The sequence below is a fragment of the Indicator indicator genome, chromosome 18, assembly GCF_027791375.1.
Source record: "Indicator indicator isolate 239-I01 chromosome 18, UM_Iind_1.1, whole genome shotgun sequence".
NCBI classification, from domain to species: domain Eukaryota; kingdom Metazoa; phylum Chordata; class Aves; order Piciformes; family Indicatoridae; genus Indicator; species Indicator indicator.
The window spans coordinates 2173596-2194343 of record NC_072027.1 but is presented as its reverse complement, the minus strand read 5'-3'; the positions used below and the strand labels follow the sequence as shown (position 1 = coordinate 2194343).

The 20748-nt window shown below is 43.8% G+C and overlaps 2 protein-coding genes across 8 annotated transcripts in view; one reads left to right on the top strand and one right to left on the bottom strand.

Moving 5' to 3' along the window:
- Nucleotides 1-18498, bottom strand: part of HNRNPAB (heterogeneous nuclear ribonucleoprotein A/B) — a 30329-nt gene extending 11831 nt beyond the window's left edge. For 2 of the 5 annotated variants that reach the window (XM_054389035.1, XM_054389033.1), the window contains exons 1-8: nucleotides 18412-18498; nucleotides 17991-18291; nucleotides 14659-14827; nucleotides 14416-14574; nucleotides 13883-14014; nucleotides 12154-12262; nucleotides 11908-12060; nucleotides 11745-11829 (exon numbers count right to left, since the gene is read on the bottom strand). In XM_054389035.1, coding sequence (XP_054245010.1) covers nucleotides 11759-11829; nucleotides 11908-12060; nucleotides 12154-12262; nucleotides 13883-14014; nucleotides 14416-14574; nucleotides 14659-14827; nucleotides 17991-18253 — 1056 coding nt within the window. In that variant the 5' untranslated portion in view covers nucleotides 18254-18291; nucleotides 18412-18498 and the 3' untranslated portion in view covers nucleotides 11745-11758. Of the gene's footprint in view, nucleotides 1-10920; nucleotides 11830-11907; nucleotides 12061-12153; nucleotides 12263-13882; nucleotides 14015-14415; nucleotides 14575-14658; nucleotides 14828-17990; nucleotides 18292-18411 lie in introns of those variants that run through there. The other 3 variants (XM_054389034.1, XM_054389032.1, XM_054389036.1) reach the window with 3 other exon arrangements.
- PHYKPL (5-phosphohydroxy-L-lysine phospho-lyase) lies at nucleotides 719-12223 on the top strand. 3 transcript variants are annotated; one of them, XM_054389031.1, is made up of 13 exons: nucleotides 719-813; nucleotides 2192-2310; nucleotides 3152-3311; nucleotides 3759-3833; nucleotides 4662-4749; nucleotides 4844-4960; nucleotides 5181-5263; nucleotides 5566-5791; nucleotides 6040-6194; nucleotides 6710-6799; nucleotides 6994-7124; nucleotides 7546-7602; nucleotides 9048-9675. In XM_054389031.1, exons 1-12 carry the CDS (start codon nucleotides 782-784, stop codon nucleotides 7596-7598), a joined length of 1329 nt encoding a protein of 442 aa, XP_054245006.1. In that variant the 5' UTR covers nucleotides 719-781; the 3' UTR covers nucleotides 7599-7602; nucleotides 9048-9675. The 3 variants fall into 3 exon arrangements, with proteins under 3 accessions (XP_054245006.1, XP_054245005.1, XP_054245004.1); XM_054389030.1 differs by lacking the exon at nucleotides 9048-9675 and adding an exon at nucleotides 12189-12223 and having other exon boundaries at nucleotides 778-1127; XM_054389029.1 differs by having other exon boundaries at nucleotides 778-1127.
- Nucleotides 18499-20748: the final 2250 nt, after the last annotated feature.

Below are 20748 nucleotides of genomic sequence, written 5' to 3'. Positions count from 1 at the left end.
ACCACTGGCACAAGCCTGGCAGCGGCGCGGCCCGCAGGGGGCGCCACAGTGCCGGGGCGGGTCCCACCGAGGAGAGGCGGTGCCTCCGCTCGCCTCCCCAGCTCGATCCCGGCTGTGTCCCGCCCGGGCCCTCCGCGGCGGCGGCCGGAGCTGCCATGAGGCCGGCGTCGCGCTCCCGGCAGGAGACCTTGGCCCTGCGGCGGCAGCTCATCGGGTAAGTGCTGCGGTCGGTCAGCCGCTGCTACACCGTTCCTAGTGGCGGCGGAGTCCTGCCGCCCGGTGCCTGACGTGGCTGCAGGGCCGCGGCCCGCCGACGGCCTCGGCCCCAGGCTGGGAGCGGACGCGGCGGAACCCCCCTGCTCGCGGCTTTTCTCCCCTCCCCGACCCCGGGCGCACGCGTTCCCCTGCACGTCGGCAGCGGCGAGTTCCGGCTGCTCGGAGCCCGGCCCACGAACACGGCTGCTCCGGGGCTACAGCAACAGAGTTCTCTCCTCGGCAGAGTGCAAAGCCTGCTTTTACTGGTGTCATTAACAGCAATTATCGTCTCTTAGCGGGAGAGGTTACGAAACTAACGTAGAAAACCTGTACGCTATCTGCTGCGCCTGCTTTAAGTGCCCAGAAAGCATTTCCCCAGCTCAGCCGAGAGCACTGCGTGGGGCTGCACTAAGCCCCCCCTGCACCACGGCCGTGGGGCTACCACACCGGGCAGGGCAGAGACTCTGGCTGACCTATAGTGATACAGCCTGGCTTCCAGAAAACTTTTCATGACACCAAAAACGTGATGAAATTAACAGCGTATCTCTGCCCAGGTTGGTAAGTACAAAATTCGGTTCTAAACTTCCTTGTATTGTTTCAACTGACCTAAAAATTCCAAGTTCAACAGACCCTTACCAGGAAGGGCAGTCAGTGGAACAGCTATATTTAACTGTGAGAAGGCTTTCACAGAATTCCAGCACGATGGGGCTTGTAAGGGACCTCTGGAGAACATCCAGCCCAAGCCCCCTGCTAAAGCAGGACCACCCACAGCAGGTTACCCAAGACACCAGGTGGGTTTGGAATCTCTCCAGAGGACACTCCACAACCTCTCTGAGCAGCCTGCTCCAGGATGTGGCACCCTCACAGCAAAGGTTTTATCTTGTTCCTTATTTCCCTATTGTACCTCATATACACTGAGAACCAAGGCTACTTTAGATGTTTTATACACAGCTGAAAGCAACTGGAACTGTGTCAGTTGCACAAACCTGAAGAAGACAATTCTGTATTTAATCTTTCTGAAACTCATTTGCCCTGCCACTGGAAGCCAGCCCCAGCCCTAAAGAGCTTTCTTAGCATCCATTAAACAGCCAGGATAAGCTCACCTTAAAAAAAAAACAAAGCAACAACCCTGACTAATCATCCTACTGCCAGCTTACACAGAAAATACAGGATTCCTCTAGGGGAGGGCCAGTGAAGCAGTTTCTCATTTGATCGTTGTCTTTTGTTGTTCATTTGACAATGATTTAGTATTTATTTACGGTCCAATTGTTTTGCTTTTGCATAAGCAGTCTTTTACTAAATGAAGCATGAAAGTTTGGCATTACCCTGCAGAGTCAAATCTCTGCAACTCCCACTTAGGCAGATGGGTTGCAGCTTTAGCCATTTGGCAATTCATTTGAAAAATGAAACAAAACAATGTACTGAAGTTAAAGTAGACCCAGCCTTACAAAATCACTCAAGGCATCAGCTCAGGTTAATGAAGCTTTATACAGGTGCTTCACCTGTACAAGTGTCTGGAAAATCAGGACCTTGGCAAGAATATAATAAAAATAACCACAAGACAAGAGGCACTTAAAAGAGGGTTTCAAGAACATGAAGGGCAGATACTAAGGAGCTGCAGTTAAGACTGGATGAAACTGTAGCACCAAGTCCTGTCTGTGTGCTATAGCTAGATTCCTGTAAAGGATTTTCAGTTCTGGAGTGTGTTTTTTTCCCTGCAAGTCTAACAAAGTTTGACTTGATTTAGAGCACAAGGTCTGTTCTCTTCCCCATCCATTCCAAGCTCTGTTTTAAAAGCCAGAATGAGGATGGCAGCACATGCCCACGAACTGGAGTAGTAGTTTTCAATTAACTGCACTGAAAAATAGCAGCAGCAGCAGAATAAACTATGACTTCTAGAACTCTTATCTGTTTTGCTTTCTGATGCTTGCCATAGCTCTTCTTGCAAGCTGTTCTTCTCTAATGATCCACTGAAGATCGTCAGGGCACAAGGCCAATACATGTATGATGAGAAGGGAAGGCAATACCTTGACTGTATAAACAACGTTGCTCATGGTAAGTTAAAAGTCAAGTTACTCCATATCGTGTTTTCCTAAGCAGAACAAGGAACAATCAGCACTTTCTGCCAGTTGTATTGTCCTGGCAGAAAGTTTGTTTAACTGGAAAAGTGGAATGAAAGCTTCCCTGAGCCTGGTTTGGGAAACTACAGAGTGCGTTCAATTTCTGTGACTGCGAATGCGCTTTCCAGGCGTGCTTCATGTTCTGTCTTCCTAGGAAAAACATACCCGTCTAAGATTTATGGATTTTTTTTTTCCCCCATGAAAGCTCAAGTAAAGCACCTAACTGTAAGATTAACAAATGGCTCAATGGTTTGTGGTGTTTGTTTAAGTTACTGCTAGGCACAGAGCACAAGACCACTGCTTGGAGTGCTGCCTTAGCTGTGCGTTATGAAGCAGCTGCTGCTTTCTCCCAGCATTTAGAAGCTCTCTGACCAGTCAGTGCTGCCACCAACACCCTAGAGCAGGTCTATGAAAGCTCTTGGTGGCAAAGCTTACTGCACACTCCTAAACCTATAAACTATGTAAATGTCTGAGTCCAAAGCAAATCAGACACTATTTTAACAGGGCAGTTTCTAGTATTAACTAGAAAGCTCAAAGCACAGTAGCAGGCAACTTCAAACTTGTTGAGGAGGGAAAAAATGAGTTGTTTAGATAAAATTTACAAGGTGTACTGACATCATCTTCTGCTGAAAATGTAATTATTAATGCCCCACAGATGAAATGTGACCATCAGTGATAATTTTTCTCTACTATGAAATGTATGCGTTACGTTAGTATGTTAATGAAAACCGTAAGTAGCATGGGAAAACTCATAAAACATTCCTGCTCTCCTGCAGTTGGACATTGTCACCCAGATATAGTAAAAGCAGCCCATGAACAGAACCAGCTGTTAAATACAAACTCTCGTTATCTGCACGACAACCTGGTCGACTACGCAGAGAGACTTTCAAAAACACTTCCTGAGAAGTTATGTGTCTTCTACTTTTTAAATTCTGGGTAAGTCAGGTCCATCAGAATCCATTCTGGGTTTTCACTAGGTACATACAGACAAGTGTGTGGTGTGGATGATTAGACAGTGACAAAAAAACATGGGTTGGGGCTTTTGGTTTTGAGCTGTAGTCCTTTATAGAAACTCGGTGACTCTGAAGTTCACATTTAGCAACCTCTCTTACCAGGAAGTTAAACTGGGGCTTTATTTAAGGAGTTTATTCTATTTGTAAGGCCTTTGGACTACAGAACAGTAACATAAATATTTACAATACTAGGTCTAAGATGGATTCTGTCTTGACTCACACTCCTGAGTACTTATTGCAAAGGAAAATGCGAGTAACATGCCTCAAGTTCTATCTTGCCTTTGCAGACATAGAGAGCACTGCAAGGGAGGTTAGAATTTCAAAATTCAGACCTCTGTAATTTAACTTTTGTCAAATGTTTCTGTTGCAGATCTGAAGCTAATGACCTTGCCCTAAGGTTGGCACGGCAGTACACAAAACATGAGGATGTTGTTGTTTTAGACCAGTAAGTACATTGCAAATTCTCTCTGCTGCAGGGTATAAGGCTCAGTTTTGGTCCATGGTCGGAGTACTTCTGAAAACCCGTTGTAGTAGAAACACTGGAACTAGGAAGTTGAGGGAAGTGTTTTTTTCCCTCTGTTCACTATGCTCAAGACCAGCTTAGAGAACGGTGTCCAGGTTGTGCTCTCCAGTGTGTGACAGATATTGGCACACTGGAAGAAGGCCAGCAGTGGTCTGCCACAATGGGCAGAGCGCCCATAGGCTTGAGAGGTTAAGAAAACTGGGTTGGCTTCAGTTCTAAGAGATGGCTAGAGGGAGATATGACTACAGCTACAACTGTCTAATGGGAAGGAGTAGGAAAGATAGACCCACTCCTGAAGATGTATGAAGACAAGAAGACAACAGCTCTTAGTTGAAACCTGAGGAGTTCTGATGAGACACATGGAAAAATGTTCATCATGAAGGTGGTGAAATACTAGAACAGGACGCCCAGAGAGACTGGAAACTCCATCATGGGAGGATATTCAGAAGTAGGCCAGTCATGTCCCTTCCAGCTGTTCTACAGTCTTGCAGAACTTCTCATGACTTAACTGCTGTGGTTCCAGTCACTGCTCCAGACAAACCAGTAACAGAACTGTCCCTCTGCATCCCTTTTATGAGGTATAAAAAAAAATCCCAATAATACTAAAATTATTGATAGAAACTGCAGAGCTGAACTGACTGTATTCCCACCCAGGGACAGAGCCTGGCTACTCTTTACCAGTAATGCTAATCCTAAAGAACTCTTGATACTGAGGAAATTACTGTTTAGTTCTACTGATTGTTTTTTAAGTGCTTACCATGGACATCTGACATCCTTGATTGACATAAGCCCATATAAATTCAGAAATCTAGGAGGACAAAAGGAATGGGTCCACGTGGTATGTACTTCAGCCTCTCACTATCAACTACTTGTCAATTTAATGAAGTCTTATTTATGACACACTGAATGTAACATTCTGTTCCTTTGCATAGGCTCCTGTTCCAGACACATACAGAGGACTTTACAGAGAAGACCATGAAGATTCAGTAACAGCCTATGCTAATGAAGTGAAAAATATTATTGAGCAAGCACATAAGAGAGACAGGAAGGTAAGAAGTGATTCCTTTAACCACTTGTCTTGCATTAGAAGTGAGCATGGCTGTCACCAACATTCCAGGCTTACTGAGTTCCATGGTTTGGACTTGTCAGATAGAAAAGATCACATCATAATGCAAGAATCATCTGACAACACTGAATTTGCTAATGCTTGGCACCCTTTCCCCAACTTTCTATACTGTGTTCAAACATGATGTGCCACCTCTGTTTCAGATTGCTGCATTCTTCACTGAATCCCTGCCAAGTGTGGGTGGTCAAATCATTCCCCCAGCAGGCTACTTTCAGAAGGTTGCAGAGTAAGTCAACTTTTTTTAACTTTTTTTATCTCAACTCTTTTTAACAGAATTGCTAAATATAGAGAAGTGATAGAGAACGTCTCTGCCTGCTGCAGCATGTAGCTTGATAGGCAGGAACTGGCCTGTGGTAAAATGTAAACTTTATGTGTGGCAAAGATCTGCCTTAAAATACAAGATGTAAAATTCAGGCCTGCAACAAGTTCATTTCCTGGAAGTTTGCAAAATTAATGCCTTCTGCAGGTTCTTGAGTGAATGGAACATGATGTTTACTTTCTGAGACAATCCAATCTGTTCTGTTACAGGCATGTGCACAGGGCAGGAGGTGTATTTATTGCTGATGAAATTCAAGTTGGCTTTGGCAGGGTTGGCAAGCACTTTTGGGCATTCCAGCTTCAGGGAGAAGATTTTGCACCTGATATTGTCACTATGGGGAAACCAATAGGAAATGGGCACCCCATTGCTTGTGTAGCAACAACAAAAGAAGTTGCAGAAGCATTTGCAGCCACAGGAGTAGAGTATTTTAATACAGTAAGTAAAAAGCTACCTAAACTCTCCTTCTCTACAGGAGTTTAATTATTAAAATCAGGTAATCATGCAGTGTTTTTATTAAGCTTTATCACTCACACAGTTACTGTTTGAGTGTGGAACTTTGTCTTTACTGGCTCCATCTGGCAGAAAGAGCAGTATGCTCACCACATCACTGTGTCTGCAGTTTCAGTGACATGGTTGTTTTTTTCTTCCCCTTACATGAATATCTGCTCTTTTCCTGAGTTCAGTTTGGAGGAAACCCTGTTTCATGTGCAATTGGATTAGCTGTGTTAGATGTGATTGAGAAGGAAAACCTTCAGGCTCATGCCACAGAAGTAGGCAACTTCTTGATGAAGCTACTCAGAGAGGAGAAAATGAAGCATCCTATGATTGGTGATGTCAGGTATCAGTGCCTTATTTGCACGTGTAGCTGCTTTGGTTTTGCTCAGTCTGTCAAACAGCTCAATCCCACTGATGTAGCTTTAACAAATTCATTATATCTGTGTTTCCAGCAACTATCAACAGCCTGATGTATATCAGATTAAAACAAACTGTATCAGACTTTGGGTAAGCTCAGGTTTGCCACTCTAGCACAGTACTGCTTTACTGATTTATTACTCACTAAAGAATTCACTTTCTTGTTTGAACTCTTCTATGAAGTGTACGAAATACAGAATTAGGGAGCTGGATAGAAAATATGCTTATGTCCTGCACTGCCATCCTGAGCAGATAGAATTTTGTACTGTATTACTACATGTCTTCAGAACAGCAATACTTTTCCTATTGCTAGCCAAACACCAGGTAATTTTCATGCAGTAAAGGTTTGGGCTCACAAAAAACCTCTCTTAGTATTTTAGTTCACTTGCAGTTCTTTCCTCTGATCCTGACAGTGGGTTGTTTTTTATTTTTCTTTTAAAGGGGTTCTGGCTTATTCATTGGAGTAGACTTAATCAAGGATCAAGCAGAAAGGACCCCAGCCACAGCAGAAGCTGAGTATCTAGTAACAAGGTAAGAGAGATGAGCATGTAGTTTAGTTTGTAATGGTGTGCTTGGTACACACTGTTCTCAGCATTTGAAGTTGTTAAAAGGTAGCTAACTGGCAGGAAAAGAAAGGCATTGTCTGGCCAGCCTGCCTGCTGATGCTTTTAAGTTTTTGACTCTGTGAAAACGTAAACATAATTCTTGGTTATTGCTCTTTCCAGACTTAAGGAAGAATATATTCTACTGAGTACAGATGGGCCAGGAAGAAACGTGCTTAAATTCAAGCCCCCAATGTGCTTCAGTATGGAAGATGCCAAATTTGTTGTGGACACAATTGACAAGCTACTAACAGGTACTACAGATGAAAGCTTGCCTTCATAGGGGGTTGTTCTTGGGCTGCCTTGAAGTCAATGCTGAGTCTGCTTTCCAGAAGTGGTAAAGTACAGCCAAGATGATACATGATGAGCATGGAAAAATTACTCTTGGGCAATGCAAGTTTAGTCTTTACTTCTAAACCAGAAAAATATTAAGTTCTCTCACAAAACTATTATTTACTCCACAGATGCACATGCCTTCTAAAATAGCTTTGTTCTGGCAGAGCTTGAAGTGTTTACAAGTTTGAACAACGGCAACTGTTCAAATTCTACTCTTGAAAGGCATAATCTGCATGCGTTTGCAACTGAGTTTTTTATGAAACTTCTTCACACTCAGCAGAAACCAAAAAACTTCTGCAAGTCATGGGTTTGCTAAATTGATGCTTGTTGTCTCCCCAGATATGGAAAAAGAACATCTGAACCAACAGGAACCATCCACTTGTTCTGCCTGAGCAGGTATTTATCTGTATTCATCTTTTACTATGCAAAGCAATGGGTCATGAACAGAACTTCACAAACACTGCCACTGCTAGAGCAGGACCAAGCTTCCTCAGATGTTTTTACTGGATGTTAGCCTGCAGAAATTTCTGGCAATCTAGAAGCATGGACCAGACTTGGGTACATCTGGTGTTCACAGATACCTTCCATCAAGGTGTAACACTTGTAGTAACACTACATGTATTTGTTGGTTTGCAGCCTAGGTCCAACATGTCTCAGAAATGTCTAGCACTAGAACATGCCATGTTTGCCTGGGAAGCTTTAAGAGTGACCAGGTTTAACCCTTGGCAATGCAAATGACATACATGGCCATCAGGACAAAAACACAGCTTTTGTGCTAGCTGCTCAGTGCCTTAAGTCTCTAGCCAGAAGCTGTTGCAGCTGCTTAACTACTCCTCACAGGCTCCCCTTAACTGAAGGGCAGGAGCACTGTATATTCTGCATGCCACAATCTATCTGGGAACCTCTACTTATGCCATCAGCTTTATGGAGAGCTCTTATTTGTGCTAACCTTCATAAACCATGGTAATTTTACCACTCCAGCTCTTCTTTTGCTTAACATCTGGCTTTGAAATTGCATTTCATTTGTCTCTCTTGAGCATTTTTGACTACTTTGTAAGATTATTTCAGGTTCAGGGTTATTATCTCAAGCTTAAGCATCAATTTACCCCTATATTCTGAAGTTTGTGGGCATCAGTATAATACCAAGTACTGTTAAATCCTCCAAGCCTTGTAATCTTAGTTGAGATCCCTCTAACTTCTTACAGAGAACATCTATCTGCAACTCATTTTGCCAGACTCATGAGCACAGTGAATACTTACAGTTAAGAACTCAATAAATAACATCCTTTGGTACACACAGTACTACTTCGACCTGATCTGACTAAAAGACACCCAAGTGTTTTTTTAATCAAGTGCCTAACAAAACTCTAAGCACCTGGACAGGAATGTACCTTGTGTCATCATGTAATTAATGTCATCCTGGGTGGTCTCAACCACCATACTGTATTCAGTGCTATGGCCCTGAGCTAAGGAGAAAGATGCTTTTAGTTCAATGCAATATTAGTATAGCAGGCACAAGAAAAATGTGTTAATATTTTATTTAGCAAGTTAATGAAGAGACATACAGCTGTTTGTACTACTTATTCTTGAGAACAGAAGGAATACTCAACAGTGCCAGTTTAACTTAAAGGCCTAATGACTTCATGTGTTTGTCTACAATCTAAACTAAGCATGAAAAATGCCTTTATTTTCTACAGGAAACCAAGAATGCAAAAAGCCTCTTATTAAGTACAGTACTAGTATGACACTTACATAGAATGTAAGCGAGAATGAGGCAGTGAAGTAAATTCCTTTTAATGATGCTTTTACAAAAAAAACATAACATTATTTTTTTTCCATAGGTTTCAAACAATGGTCAAGATCTACTACTAAGAAACATTATTCTACTATGATAATGCACACTTAATCTTCATCCTAGCATGTCTTAGACCAGATAAGTTACCTTTAAATTTGGGGTTTTTTTCAGTTGTCTTGCTGTTAGTAAAAGCTTTAGAAGAAATAAATATTAGAACAGCTTGTTTCAACTCTGCCAGAAGTGTGGAATGGGATTTCATTTAAAACTGCTTATCTAAAACTGGTTATTTAAAAAGGAATGTATTTCTAGTAGCTACTACAAACCACATTTTCTAAATGTTTGCTCTTTCATGTTACTTAAGATGAGCCAATGGTGTCTCTTACATCTGCTGCTAACCAATGCAAATGCCATTCTAGCTGCCAGTGCACCCAGTCCTCCCTAAGCTCCTCTAACCAGTTTCAGTAGCCAGTTCCAGAACAAGGTCCCCAGTAGCACTGTATTCAAACACCAGTCTCAGTGACCAGATCAAGACAAAAACTTCAGTCCCAAATTCATAATATCAGAAGCCTGAGGAACAGACAGCTGAGGGCCATGGCTCCCAAACCAGGTCTTACAAAAATATTCTGTCCTCAAGAAATACCCAGGCAGGATTAGTCCATGGAGTACATTACAGGCATAAGCAACAACCTTGTATACAAGCCCTAGCTTTCATCAGGCAACTGCATGTTCTCTGTATCACAGACTTTTCATGCGAAGAAGAAAGGCAAAGCCAGCTCTGCATTTAAGTACCAGTATCTTCAGCTTCTGCTTAAGGCCACATAACCTGTCCAGGAAACAATACCTACTTCCAAAAACCAAAGGAACAGCCAGCTGACAAACTACTACTAACACCTAGCCAAAAGTACTGCAGCAGTATGGTCCTGATACTATGCAAACTCACTGTTGGAAGGCAAACTATTTGCTAGAAAAATACTTTGCTACCCCTTATAAGTGAAAGTATGTAGTAATGCATTTCCACTTTTCATTGAGACAGTAGCACTTTAAAATACTGTACTCATTTATTTCAGTGTTCTGCAATACTTATTTTCAAGTAAGTTGGCCTTTGGGTTACATACTTCAGCAGCTGTGAAGCTGTCAACTAAGAGTTTTAAAATCTGATTAACCTTTTTTATACTTCAGATTTCTATTTAACCCCAAGAAAAGTCTTACAGACTTCTAACTTTACAGCAAGTTTTTCTTTCTGAGGTCAGCCAGCAGGGAGCAGCAGATCAGAGTCCCTTCAGGAACAGCTGCATCCCTTGTCAAAAACTGAGAAGGTCACTACTAGCATCTGTCAGATTTTATCTTTAAAAGGTAAGTAAAAATCAAAATTATTATTGCAACAAAGATTGGAAGTTTACTTTGTGCAGCAGCACTTGCTGCTTATCTATAAATTTGAGATTGAGACCGTTCTGCAGCAAGATAGGAAAACTCACATGATAGTTATTGCCTGAAAATACTGATAAACTAGTCCAAAAAAAGGAAAGGCTATTTCTAGCTGGCCACTCATCTCTAAAGATGTTTTGTGTTTTTTTTTTCCACCCACAAGTTTAGTGGAAGTTCTTTTAGCCTCTTTTGATAAACAAAAAGGCTGCTAAAATTCAGACTTTGCATTGGTAATTTCATGTCTAACCTGTCTTTCAAGGCTATTAAAGACATGCATGCTATTAAGGACTTGTAGAAAAGTTTCAGGCTCAACAGTGACACATGAAGTGCAGCTAGCTTCTTGCATAACTCTTAGCTTCCCCCTGCTGTGCTGTCTAGACTTCCATGCCCTACCTGAAGCCTGTGCCTCTGGCTCCGCCTAGCAGAGCCCTACAACGCAGACACTAACAGAGTTATGCTGAGCCTGTGCCTGTCTAGAATATGAGCCACCAGCACAGCCTCCCTAACAGCTGGGGCTTTCTGCCCAAGTTTTTCTCAACCTCCACGCAGAAGTGACTGCAGTTTTCAGCTGGCACTTCACTGCCAGTGAACACAACTACCAACACAGCCTTCTAGTTTTAAGATTAAAAAACATTTAAGCACAACTCTTCATCTATCAAGGTACTGCCATGAGCTAATTTCTGGGAACAGTATACTGGCGTTTTACTAACACATAAGCTGAAGAATGGCACAAGACACTAGATTACGCCTTTTTTATTTCAAAAGCTAGGATAGCTTCAATATCCATGTCATGGTGAATCAGAACACATGTAAAATACCTTACAATACATTAGATTCCAAAAAGGTACCAAAAAGTACAGTAAAATTAACACTTCCGTTACAGGAAATGTATGACACAAAAACAATACAAAATAAAAAGGTGGAAAGTGACACTGGTTCCCTAAGATGCATCTCATTCTGTACAACTGGAGTAATGCAGAGTCCATAGTTAACTCCAAGAGGCAGTCCCTAGATGCAGAGCTGCAGCTTTAAGCAGACCCTCAAAATCAGTTTCAGTTTAACCTATTGATAAAATCATTAATTAATATCTTCAGCAAGGCTGAAATTTACACACCACACTGTCTAGACAACTAGTTATCTGTAAGTATTAAACATGTAAAACATTTTCAGGGAGCTCTTCCAAGTAAGATGCACATTTAACAGGCCATAGAAATTTATTGTAAAGTTAAATTTGGTACAGAACTGAAATAATCCATCTACAGCATTGTATACAAAACCTATGCAGTCATTTTCCAAAAGAGACCATGCCACTGCATACCTGAATAAGTTTGATCAATATGGCTTGTAGTTATTCTGATGACCACCACGTCTTGGTGTCTTCCCATAATTTGCACTGCCTTGACCTATGAACAAGAAAACAAATGCATTAAACTGCTAATTAGTTACGCTTGCTTATACCCAATACAGTTCTCTTTACTTACTGTAATCATAGCCTGGTCCATATCCATAATACCCATATCCTGAATAATCATAGCCTCCATAGCCACCATAACCTTGCTGATAGCCGTATCCTTGATTCCCATAACCCTGGTTCCAGTAATTGCCATAACCTTGATTCCAATTTTGACTTTGAGCTATAGAAGGGAAAACCATCCACAAAATCCCATTTTAGTACACACAACTTATTTAGAATGTGTCCATACTAAAGTAGTGTGTGTGGTACTCACCGCCGCCTCTTCCGCCTCTGCCTCTTCCTCCATAGCTACCTCTTCCTCCACCACTACTGAACTGTTGCTGCTGGTATACTTCTTTTGGCTGTGCTACCTTAATCTCGCACTGAAAATAAAAAAGGAAGAGTAAGCAACTGTCCTGTGGCAGCAGCATCCAATCTCACCACCTAGGAAAGCCAGAGGTTGCTCTAGTGGCAAAGAGGATGTACATGCTGTGCTGTCACTGGAGCAGGGCTAATGTGTATCCACAAGAATCTGGTCTATTATGCCACCTGGGCAAAGGTAAGTCACTGTCAGCCATACAATGCATCCTGGTGCTTTGAGTATTTTATACAACCTGTTCTCTAATCTATGGAATAAGTGCTGAGGCCATCTCAGCACAGATGCTGCTCCTGTAGGAACCATGAGGCTGTTCTCTATCTGGCACAACCTCCAGCGTGAAGCTGTTGCTGTTGGACTGACTGCTTCACCTGAGCTGCACTAGATGAACCAGGCTCTCAGAAATGCACCAGAACAAGTTTTCCAGGCAGCCTCTGTGTTTACCCTGAGCATATCTGTTGGACTGTGTAGTACACCTGCCAACACTTAAAGCAATTGCTTATCAAATGGTTAGAACAATCAGAACTGACATTTCCAAGACAGACTGCCAAGCTGCAGTTCAAGCTGTCAGCAAGCTTCCTACATCCTCAATCTGTGGACAGTGAGACGAAAGCTTCTGTTGTCATGAAAGGAATGACTCCCTGGGATAGCAGCACCTGGCTTGGAATTCTTCACCATAGGAGCTTTAAGGTAACCTCCTTTTATTATGGATATGCCATAGTCACTGGATATAGGAATGATTTCTTCACTCCTTTGGCACAAAGTTTGTTTTCAGGAGAGATAATGCTTGCTAGCTACAGTGTCTGAACTACCAGTGTGAGGTTTGCCAGAGTTTATTCTGTGCTGTGTTAAGATCTGTCTTAAACTAAGTGCAAAGTCATTGTGTCAAGCAGTATGACCAGATCCACGAGGGCTTTGAAGTTGTGTACGGTCAACACTGGCCAAAGCATGGGAACAGGGATGCCTCCAGTCTGCACACATCATTTGCCTGTACTTCTCACTAGCTTGACATATGGACCTCTGAGCCATACCCACAGATGAGCCATTAGCTGTTCAGAGCATCTCACACCACTGTTGAAGTAGTTCACATAGCTGACAGGTATAAGCAGCCTTAAGCATGTATTTACCCTCTGGATCCTTGTATTGAATTTACACAAGGTTTTGGTAGAAGCAGGTGCTTCTCAAAGAAAACATCAAAAAGCTACCTACCCCCATGTCAGACACAGTTTCAGCTGCTTACAAAGTAGCATGTTTGTAAGCCCTGAATTTACAGAATTATGCTGAAAATAGTTACCTATCTGTTGCAATGGCTTCTACTGCTACATTGATAGGTAAATAACCCAGGTTTTCCAGATGTTTAATAAACATGATCAGATACTTTACATAGAAAAGTCAACAGAGCATTGCAAGTAGTAAAATTTCAAGTATTGGCAAAGACTTTTGGTAGGCTCTGAGACTGAATTTATGGCAAAACACCCTTGTGGTAGGCTGCAGGCTGTCCTTATTGGAAGGTACTTATCATTTTGGTACCTTGAGATCAGAGGTATTCAAAATCCCTTTCAGATTACAGATGTAGTGGTATTATCCTTAATAACTTGGACAAAAATTTACAAGTCAAAATTTGTACCTTGCTTCCACTGACGTTATGGAATTTCTTCTCCAAAACCTTCTTCACTGGATCCTCTTCCTTGAAAGTGATGAACACAAAGCCCCTCCTTTTGTTGGTCTTTGGATCCATTGGAAGTTCAATTGCTTCAATCTGAAGATACGAAATACTGTTTTCAGACTTGTATTTTAATAGAATAGTTAAGTGCATGGTATCTGGGACAGTAAAGCTGTACATTTCCTTTTTATGAAGATTATGGAACCCCAAAGCTGCAGTTTTCTTTCTCTACTAGCACAGGTTTTCAGACCAGGTTTCCATCATACAACTCTTAAAAACAAGTTAACCATCAGACAAAAGATCTGAGTTCAAGACAAGGGTATCTAACAATGGAAGCCATCTAGTACAGTCTTCCTTGCTCTCAAAAGGAGACACTTCTGGATGAGTTACAGAAAGCCTGATGCTTCTGAAGTTAGTTTAATTTGAACAGAGTTATTTAAGTTAAACAGAGTGCAAGTGGAGACTGTTTCAGCATTTACTTAGATAGCACTACCCACCTCTCCAAACTCTCCAAAGTATTCCCTGATTTTCTCTTCTGTGGCTTCTGGGTTAAGTCCACCAACAAATATTTTCTTCACTGGATCCTTTTTCATTGCCATGGCCTTCTTGGGGTCAATTAGTCGTCCATCTAGCCTGTGTTCTTTCTGTTCCAGAACCTGAAGGATAGTTTGATATGGTTAACTCAGGCTGAAAAGTTTTCCTTATACGTTAAGAATCTAAAATATAAATCTTAAATTCACCTTTTCAACACTCCCAGGTTCTTTGAAGAGAATAAATCCAAAGCCTCTGGATCTTCCTGTGTTAGGGTCCATCTTTATCGTGCAGTCAGTTACTTCACCAAACTTGGTGAAGTAATCTTTCAAGTCTTTTTTGCTTGTATCCCAACTGAGGCCACCAACAAACATCTTCCTGAAATTTCAAAGAGAGAAGAGCTTTTTAGATTCTGGGTACTACAGTAAAGGCACAGGTAGTGAGATGCTCAGTGGTACACACCTCAGCAGCATTGTCAGAAACAGGACCAACTGATGGAAGTTAAAAAACTTTTGCCTCCTGTCAAAAGCTAGTGATACTGCAGGAATGCACAAGGATAGGTTTTTGCCCTTGCCCCTTTTGGAGGGAATGACACAGTGCACTCTGAGGTTTACAGGCTGCAAAAACAGTAAAAATTGCATATCATCTCTCTCCAGTAACTTATGTTCTTTCAACAGTATTCTGTTATTTGCAATAAAGCAGTATTAATTATGAAGTACTGCCAGCTCAGTTTTGGGGGAGAACCTAGGATCATTCCTACTGCACTGGAAGTAATGAGGATAGAATAAGGCATCAAAAGCAAATATTTGAGCTCTTTTAGGGTTTGGACAAGGGGCTGTAAAAAAATGAGCCATAAGAACAAGCTGCAAAATTTAAACCAGGTATCTATGACCTCCAAGAACAGTCACAACAGATGGGACTTTGGACCTGCCTTAACTACTACATTGTGCACTTCTTGCTGCTCAGTTACTCAACCTAGTTCTACTTTCATCAGTACTACAGAGAAACTCCACTAGTAGTCTTGATTTCATGGAAGGCCAATACAGTATTCCCTGCCCCCTTTCCCACACAAAACATCCTCTGAAGCATCTCAAACAACTAAATGCTACTGAAACACAGACTCATAGAATCATAGAATCAACCAGGTTGGAAGAGACCTCCAAGATCATCCAGTCCAACCGATCACCCAGCCCTAAGCAATCAACTAGACCATAATACAGAAAGGAAGCTAACACAACTTCCATTAACCAGTAAGGCACTCTCCAAATGAAAACATTCATAACCCAGCTGTATTTTCTATTTTCAGAGTTTCCAAGGTAACAAACCAAGCTTTCAAAAGCATTCAAGCCTTTTTATCTAACTATAGAAATAAAGCAGTTTAAGTTGTTGTTACTTTGTTTAGAGACAACCTAGATTTGGCACTGGTAGCACATGAGAAACTAGACTACCTTTAAATAAAATTGGCTTTTGGTGTTTATGTGCAACTTTGATACGTTAGAACTAGCATCCATTTACATTCAAAAAGGCCGTATGAGAAAGCACCCTCTATGTGCTACAGGGTTTTTTTCCCCTTAATCTGGATGAAGCCATATCCTTTGTAGGCTAAACCCTTACTTTTTCAGAACATCAAGCTGTGCACTCGACAAGCGCAGCATGATACACAGGGTGCATGCAAGTCTGTGTGCCTTTTGCAGCCATTACTGCAAGGTAGAATCTTGCAGAAAACGCCTTACCCAGTTTCTTAACCTCTGTTATTGAGAGGCTTAGTAAAGGTAACTCGATGGGATTTCTTCTCATCACATCTTACTGCCCATGCATGACTGCTATAACCTGTACCAACTGACACTGTTTTTTTCCATAGCACCCCTATAATCAACTCCACTTAAAAGCATGATCAAGAGCAATCCAGTGGTTGGTGGGTGAGTGATTTGTTTGCAGGCAACTTTAGGTGATTTATGCCATCAGGATGGGGCCATAGTATGCACACAGATACTGCTATATATTAAATTCACCTCTTCCTTAAAAGCAGGAAATATTGCACTTCATAATCCACAGTCCTTTATTTTGTAATCTGAATAATTTATATCTACAGTTATTTACTTTGAATTTAAGGCCAAATTCCAAGTGTTTGGCTTTGCCTTCAGAGGCTGCTCGAACTAGACAACTGCACTCTTACCGTGTTATTTCACCTCCTGAGTGGAGCAGTGAAGCTAAATCAAAGCATGTTTCAGCTCCTAACAAAATACTCTTAGCGTCAGTACTCCTAACTCTGCCTTGGACAGCTCTTCTTTTAGCACAGTGCTGAGTTTTCCACATCGGTCAATCCCTCTTAATACCTGCTTTTCTTCAAAGTTTTGTTTCACACAGATTTAGGGTTGAAACATGTCACCCCCGCAAAAATGGTGAAGAGCACCACCAACTTTTCAGGGCAGAATACTATGAAGAAAGTTTGCACACAGCTCAAAGGTTTGGTTCTTAATCCTTCTAGTGTCTGCAAAAAAGGTACATCCAGTCCTATCTTATAGGAAATTAGCTCAAGTCTAACTCCTTCCTTTACAGACAGAAATCTATTATGCTACTCTGGCTCCAGCTCTCTGTTCAGTCTGAGGGAACCAACCCTCGCGTTCAGAGCCCAGGGGTAACAAAAGGAGTTCCAATTAAGTACATGGGGTAGCTTGAATCACAAAGATTCACTTCAAGAACTGGCAGGTGGATTATCTAATCAAGCATGTAACTGACCAATTACGATAGGAAAGAAATGATTCCTCTGTACACAAGGATGTCACTGCCAAAACACAGCGAAGTTATGCTAACTCCTCCAGGAATCACAAGAGGTAAGGCGTTTTCTGACAATTCCGCGAAGTACACCAAAATCACTCTCACTATTTTAAACACACCATACATTGTCTCAATCGTGCTGGTTTTCTTTTACTCCTTCAAAAAATACTTGTTTACTCTGATCTATCTCCAAAGCCGAGATTACTTTTTGATACGCGGTACACAGAACGTGTTCGCATTTACACCGAGGGCGATCGGCCATGCCATCCTCACAAAGTTTGAAACCAGCCCACCCCACCCTGCCAGAGAGCAACTCCTTCAACCCACTCCTTGGGATAAAAAGGGTAAGGGTGAGGAAAACGGCGGGATGCGAAGCGAGCCGAGATAAATCCCCTTCCATTTTACAGCGTGAGACGGCAACAAACCCGCTGCCCGCCCCTCCCCCCGCCACCACATGGCGCCAACAAAAGGCAGCTCCAGAACAAAGGAAGCGCTGGTGCTGCAAGGCCGGCGGCTCACCGCCCGCCCGATCCCTCCGCAGCGGGGCCGCCCGCCACCCTCCCCTGCCGGGCGGAGCGGAGCAGGAGGCAGCGGAGAGCGCCAGCCGCCCGTCTTGTTTCCGCTCCCGCCGAAGGGCCGTGCCGGGGCCTAGCGGCCGCGCTCCACCGCCGCACATGGCGCCCGGGGGGAAGAGGAGGGGGAGGGGGGAGGCGCGGCCTGCTCCCGCCTCAGCCCGCCGAAGGAGGCAGGGCGCTGCGCTTACCCCGCGTCCTCCTCGTTCTTGCTGGCGTTGATCTGGTCGCCTTCGGCTCCGTTCTGGCTAGCGGCCGTCCCCGCTGTTCCCGCCGCCGGTCCGGCTCCCGCCGCCGCCGCCGGTCCCGCCGTCGCTGCGCTCGCCGTTGCTGCGCCCGCCGCTGCCGGGGCCCCGCCGGTTTCGGCCTGCTGTTCTCCGGCATTCTCGGCCGCTTCGTGCCCGTTCTGGGTGGCGCCGGCGGCGGCCGCCAACTGCTGCTCCGCTTCGGACATGCTGCCCCGTCCGCAGAGGCGAAAGGGACGACAGGCGCCTGCAAGAAACGAGCGCGGCCCTCGGGTGAGCGAGGCGGCTCCCCCCACCGGGCCGGTCTGATCCGGTCCCGTCACGCCCCTCCCCCCTTTTCCGCCGTCGCCATCCCGCTCATACTCACTTTAAAACCCGCTCCCAATAAAATCCGGGCCGGCCGGAATCGGATTAAAATCCCCCACGCGCCGGAGCTGACACCCCTCCCCGCGGCGCTCGGCTGCTCCGCACCGGCCCCGCCGCCACCCTCTCCTCCCCCTGAGACACGTACTCTCCGGCCCAAAGCCTTAACGCGTGGCCGCCTTTATAGCGCCGGAGCCTCAGCCACACAGCAATAAGGACCTTCTTAGTTGGCCGCCACCACCTGTCATTCACACGGATAGGCTCTTCCAGTTGGCTCTGCGGCGGGGGGCGGGGGGGGTAAGGCGAATGGCGGCCCGCGGGACTGGGCTGGGAGGGAAGCGAGGAAGGTGGAGGCCCTCTTCTTGGTGTTGAGGGTGGTTCTCCCTGTCTTCGAAAGGTGGGAGAAAGGCGGGCAGCCATCGTGCTGTTGTCGCCGGGGGTAGCCCGGGAGGTGGGGGGTGCCCGGGGAGCTCCGCCCTTCCTCGGGGCCTGCGAGTCTGGCCGTTGTTTCTGTTTGGCGGGCGGGGAAAGGCCCGCTCCGGCAGCTGCCCGATTGCCCTGGTGAACGTTACCGGCCTCGCCAGGCGTGAGAAGGAGGAAACCCAATCCCTGAACGTGCGGGATGGAGTTAGCGCTCTCCTGGCGCTCTTCCGTTGCTCGGTCACGGTGGGACTCGGAACAGCACGCCGTACAGAGCCCTTCCCGCCGCGCCAGGCCGCACTGTGGTAGCCCAAGCCCGCGGGTCCTACACGGTAAAGTTGTAGAAACGCGCCTGTGGCTTGAGCGCAGTATTTAATTACACGGTTGCGCTGGTTTAACTTAAGGTGTGGTATGTGCACTTAGTCGGTTACACCAGCCTGAGAGGTTTAGTTAATGTTTTGCAACCAAGAAGGTCAAAATTTGTTGTTTTTAACGGAAACTTAAGTTTGGATATTACATAACTCCAGGAGCTGGAGCCCTGATCATGTGACTAGGCCTTAATTCCTTTTGCCCGAGGATATATCATTCTTACTGACAAAGTTGTTTGTGAAAAGTGCAAAAGGTGACCGGCCCATGTGCTTTAAATTTTTGTACAGTGTGCCTTTCCTAATATCCCACTTGGCCATCTCAAAGGGACAGTCTGGCTTCCAGAAAGCCAAAGCTTACTGACAAATTAAAAAAAAAAAAAAAAAAAAGAAGTTAAGCCCTTCGCTTGCAGGCAGAAAGTAACAATTACTGCCTAACGTACTGTAGTAATGAATGCATGCATTATTACTTGCTAGCTTCACCCTCTGTCAGGTACTTCCTCTGCCCCAATGTGCACATTTTCATCTGCTGCTACAATTCAGAAAGAGTGAGCACATAGCTACTGGTGAATAAAAATAAATTGTGGTGACACATTTTGTTGTTAAGTAATCTGGTGTAGGATCCAGGCTGTCCTCCAGTGAACTGCTTGTAGAGTGCTTTTTATCCTCTGCAGGATTCATTTTCTGAAGTAGGAACTTGGTAAAACATGACATGACGTAAGCTTTGTAGCAATACAAGAAGTAGAGTGTTGAAGATGAACACAAAATCAACATGGTATGCTCAGGGTAAGGGCCTGATCTGCCTTTTTTCTTTCTTTGCAATAAAAACATTCCATTCCTTCAGGCTATAAGCCAGGTTTCTTAAGGGAAAAAGGGAGGGGAGAATACTAAGCACATGGTATTGAGAGATTATATAGCCCTTCTCTACAGCTGAGAATTTCAAGCCACTTTTTTGCTTTGGTGCTTGTGGTACTTGCTGTGAGCATCACTTTAACTGGTCCAAGCTGAGCTTTCTGCTTTGATACCCATGCACATGTGCAACAGGACTGCATCACATTTGTTACTGGACCTGCAACTGATTCTCTTGGAATTTCTGGATTTAATATCCTTGGCCATAGCAGCTATTTGCTTTTGTAAATCTCCCCCTCAACCCTTCACATTTTTTGCTGCTCAGAAATGGAAAAGGATTCAAGCAATTTAAAAATAAAGGCCCAACACAGGTAGTGTCATGAATTCACAAGCATAATGTGTGATTCGTCAGCCAGGTGCTCTATCCATGAAGGATATTAATTTGTAAGTATTCTGCCACACTTTCAGCTCAAGCTAGAACAGCTCAGGACTATCTTCAGAGATGTTTGTTTCAACCTAGTCTGCTGACAGGGTAAACTATGTGGACAAGCTCTACACCAGCTCTTTAGGCTAAAGCTTCTGCAGCAGTGTTAAGTGAGGTTAGGACTAGTAAAGACAGTACAAAGAGTACCTAGCAACATGAAAACTAGTATCTACAGCACAGGTTGTTTGTGTTATCTGGTACACACTCATGAGAATATATATTT

What these genes read in the sequence shown, in the direction of transcription:
- PHYKPL (XM_054389030.1), top strand. Translation starts at nt 958, where the DNA reads ATGGGGCTTGTAAGGGACCTCTGGAGAACATCCAGCCCAAGCCCCCTG. An exon ending in GTGGCACCCTCACAGCAAAG is followed by an intron (nt 1,128 to 2,191) that starts GTTTTATCTTGT and finishes TGCTTGCCATAG; the next exon opens with CTCTTCTTGCAAGCTGTTCT. An exon ending in GCTGAGTATCTAGTAACAAG is followed by an intron (nt 6,800 to 6,993) that starts GTAAGAGAGATG and finishes TGCTCTTTCCAG; the next exon opens with ACTTAAGGAAGAATATATTC.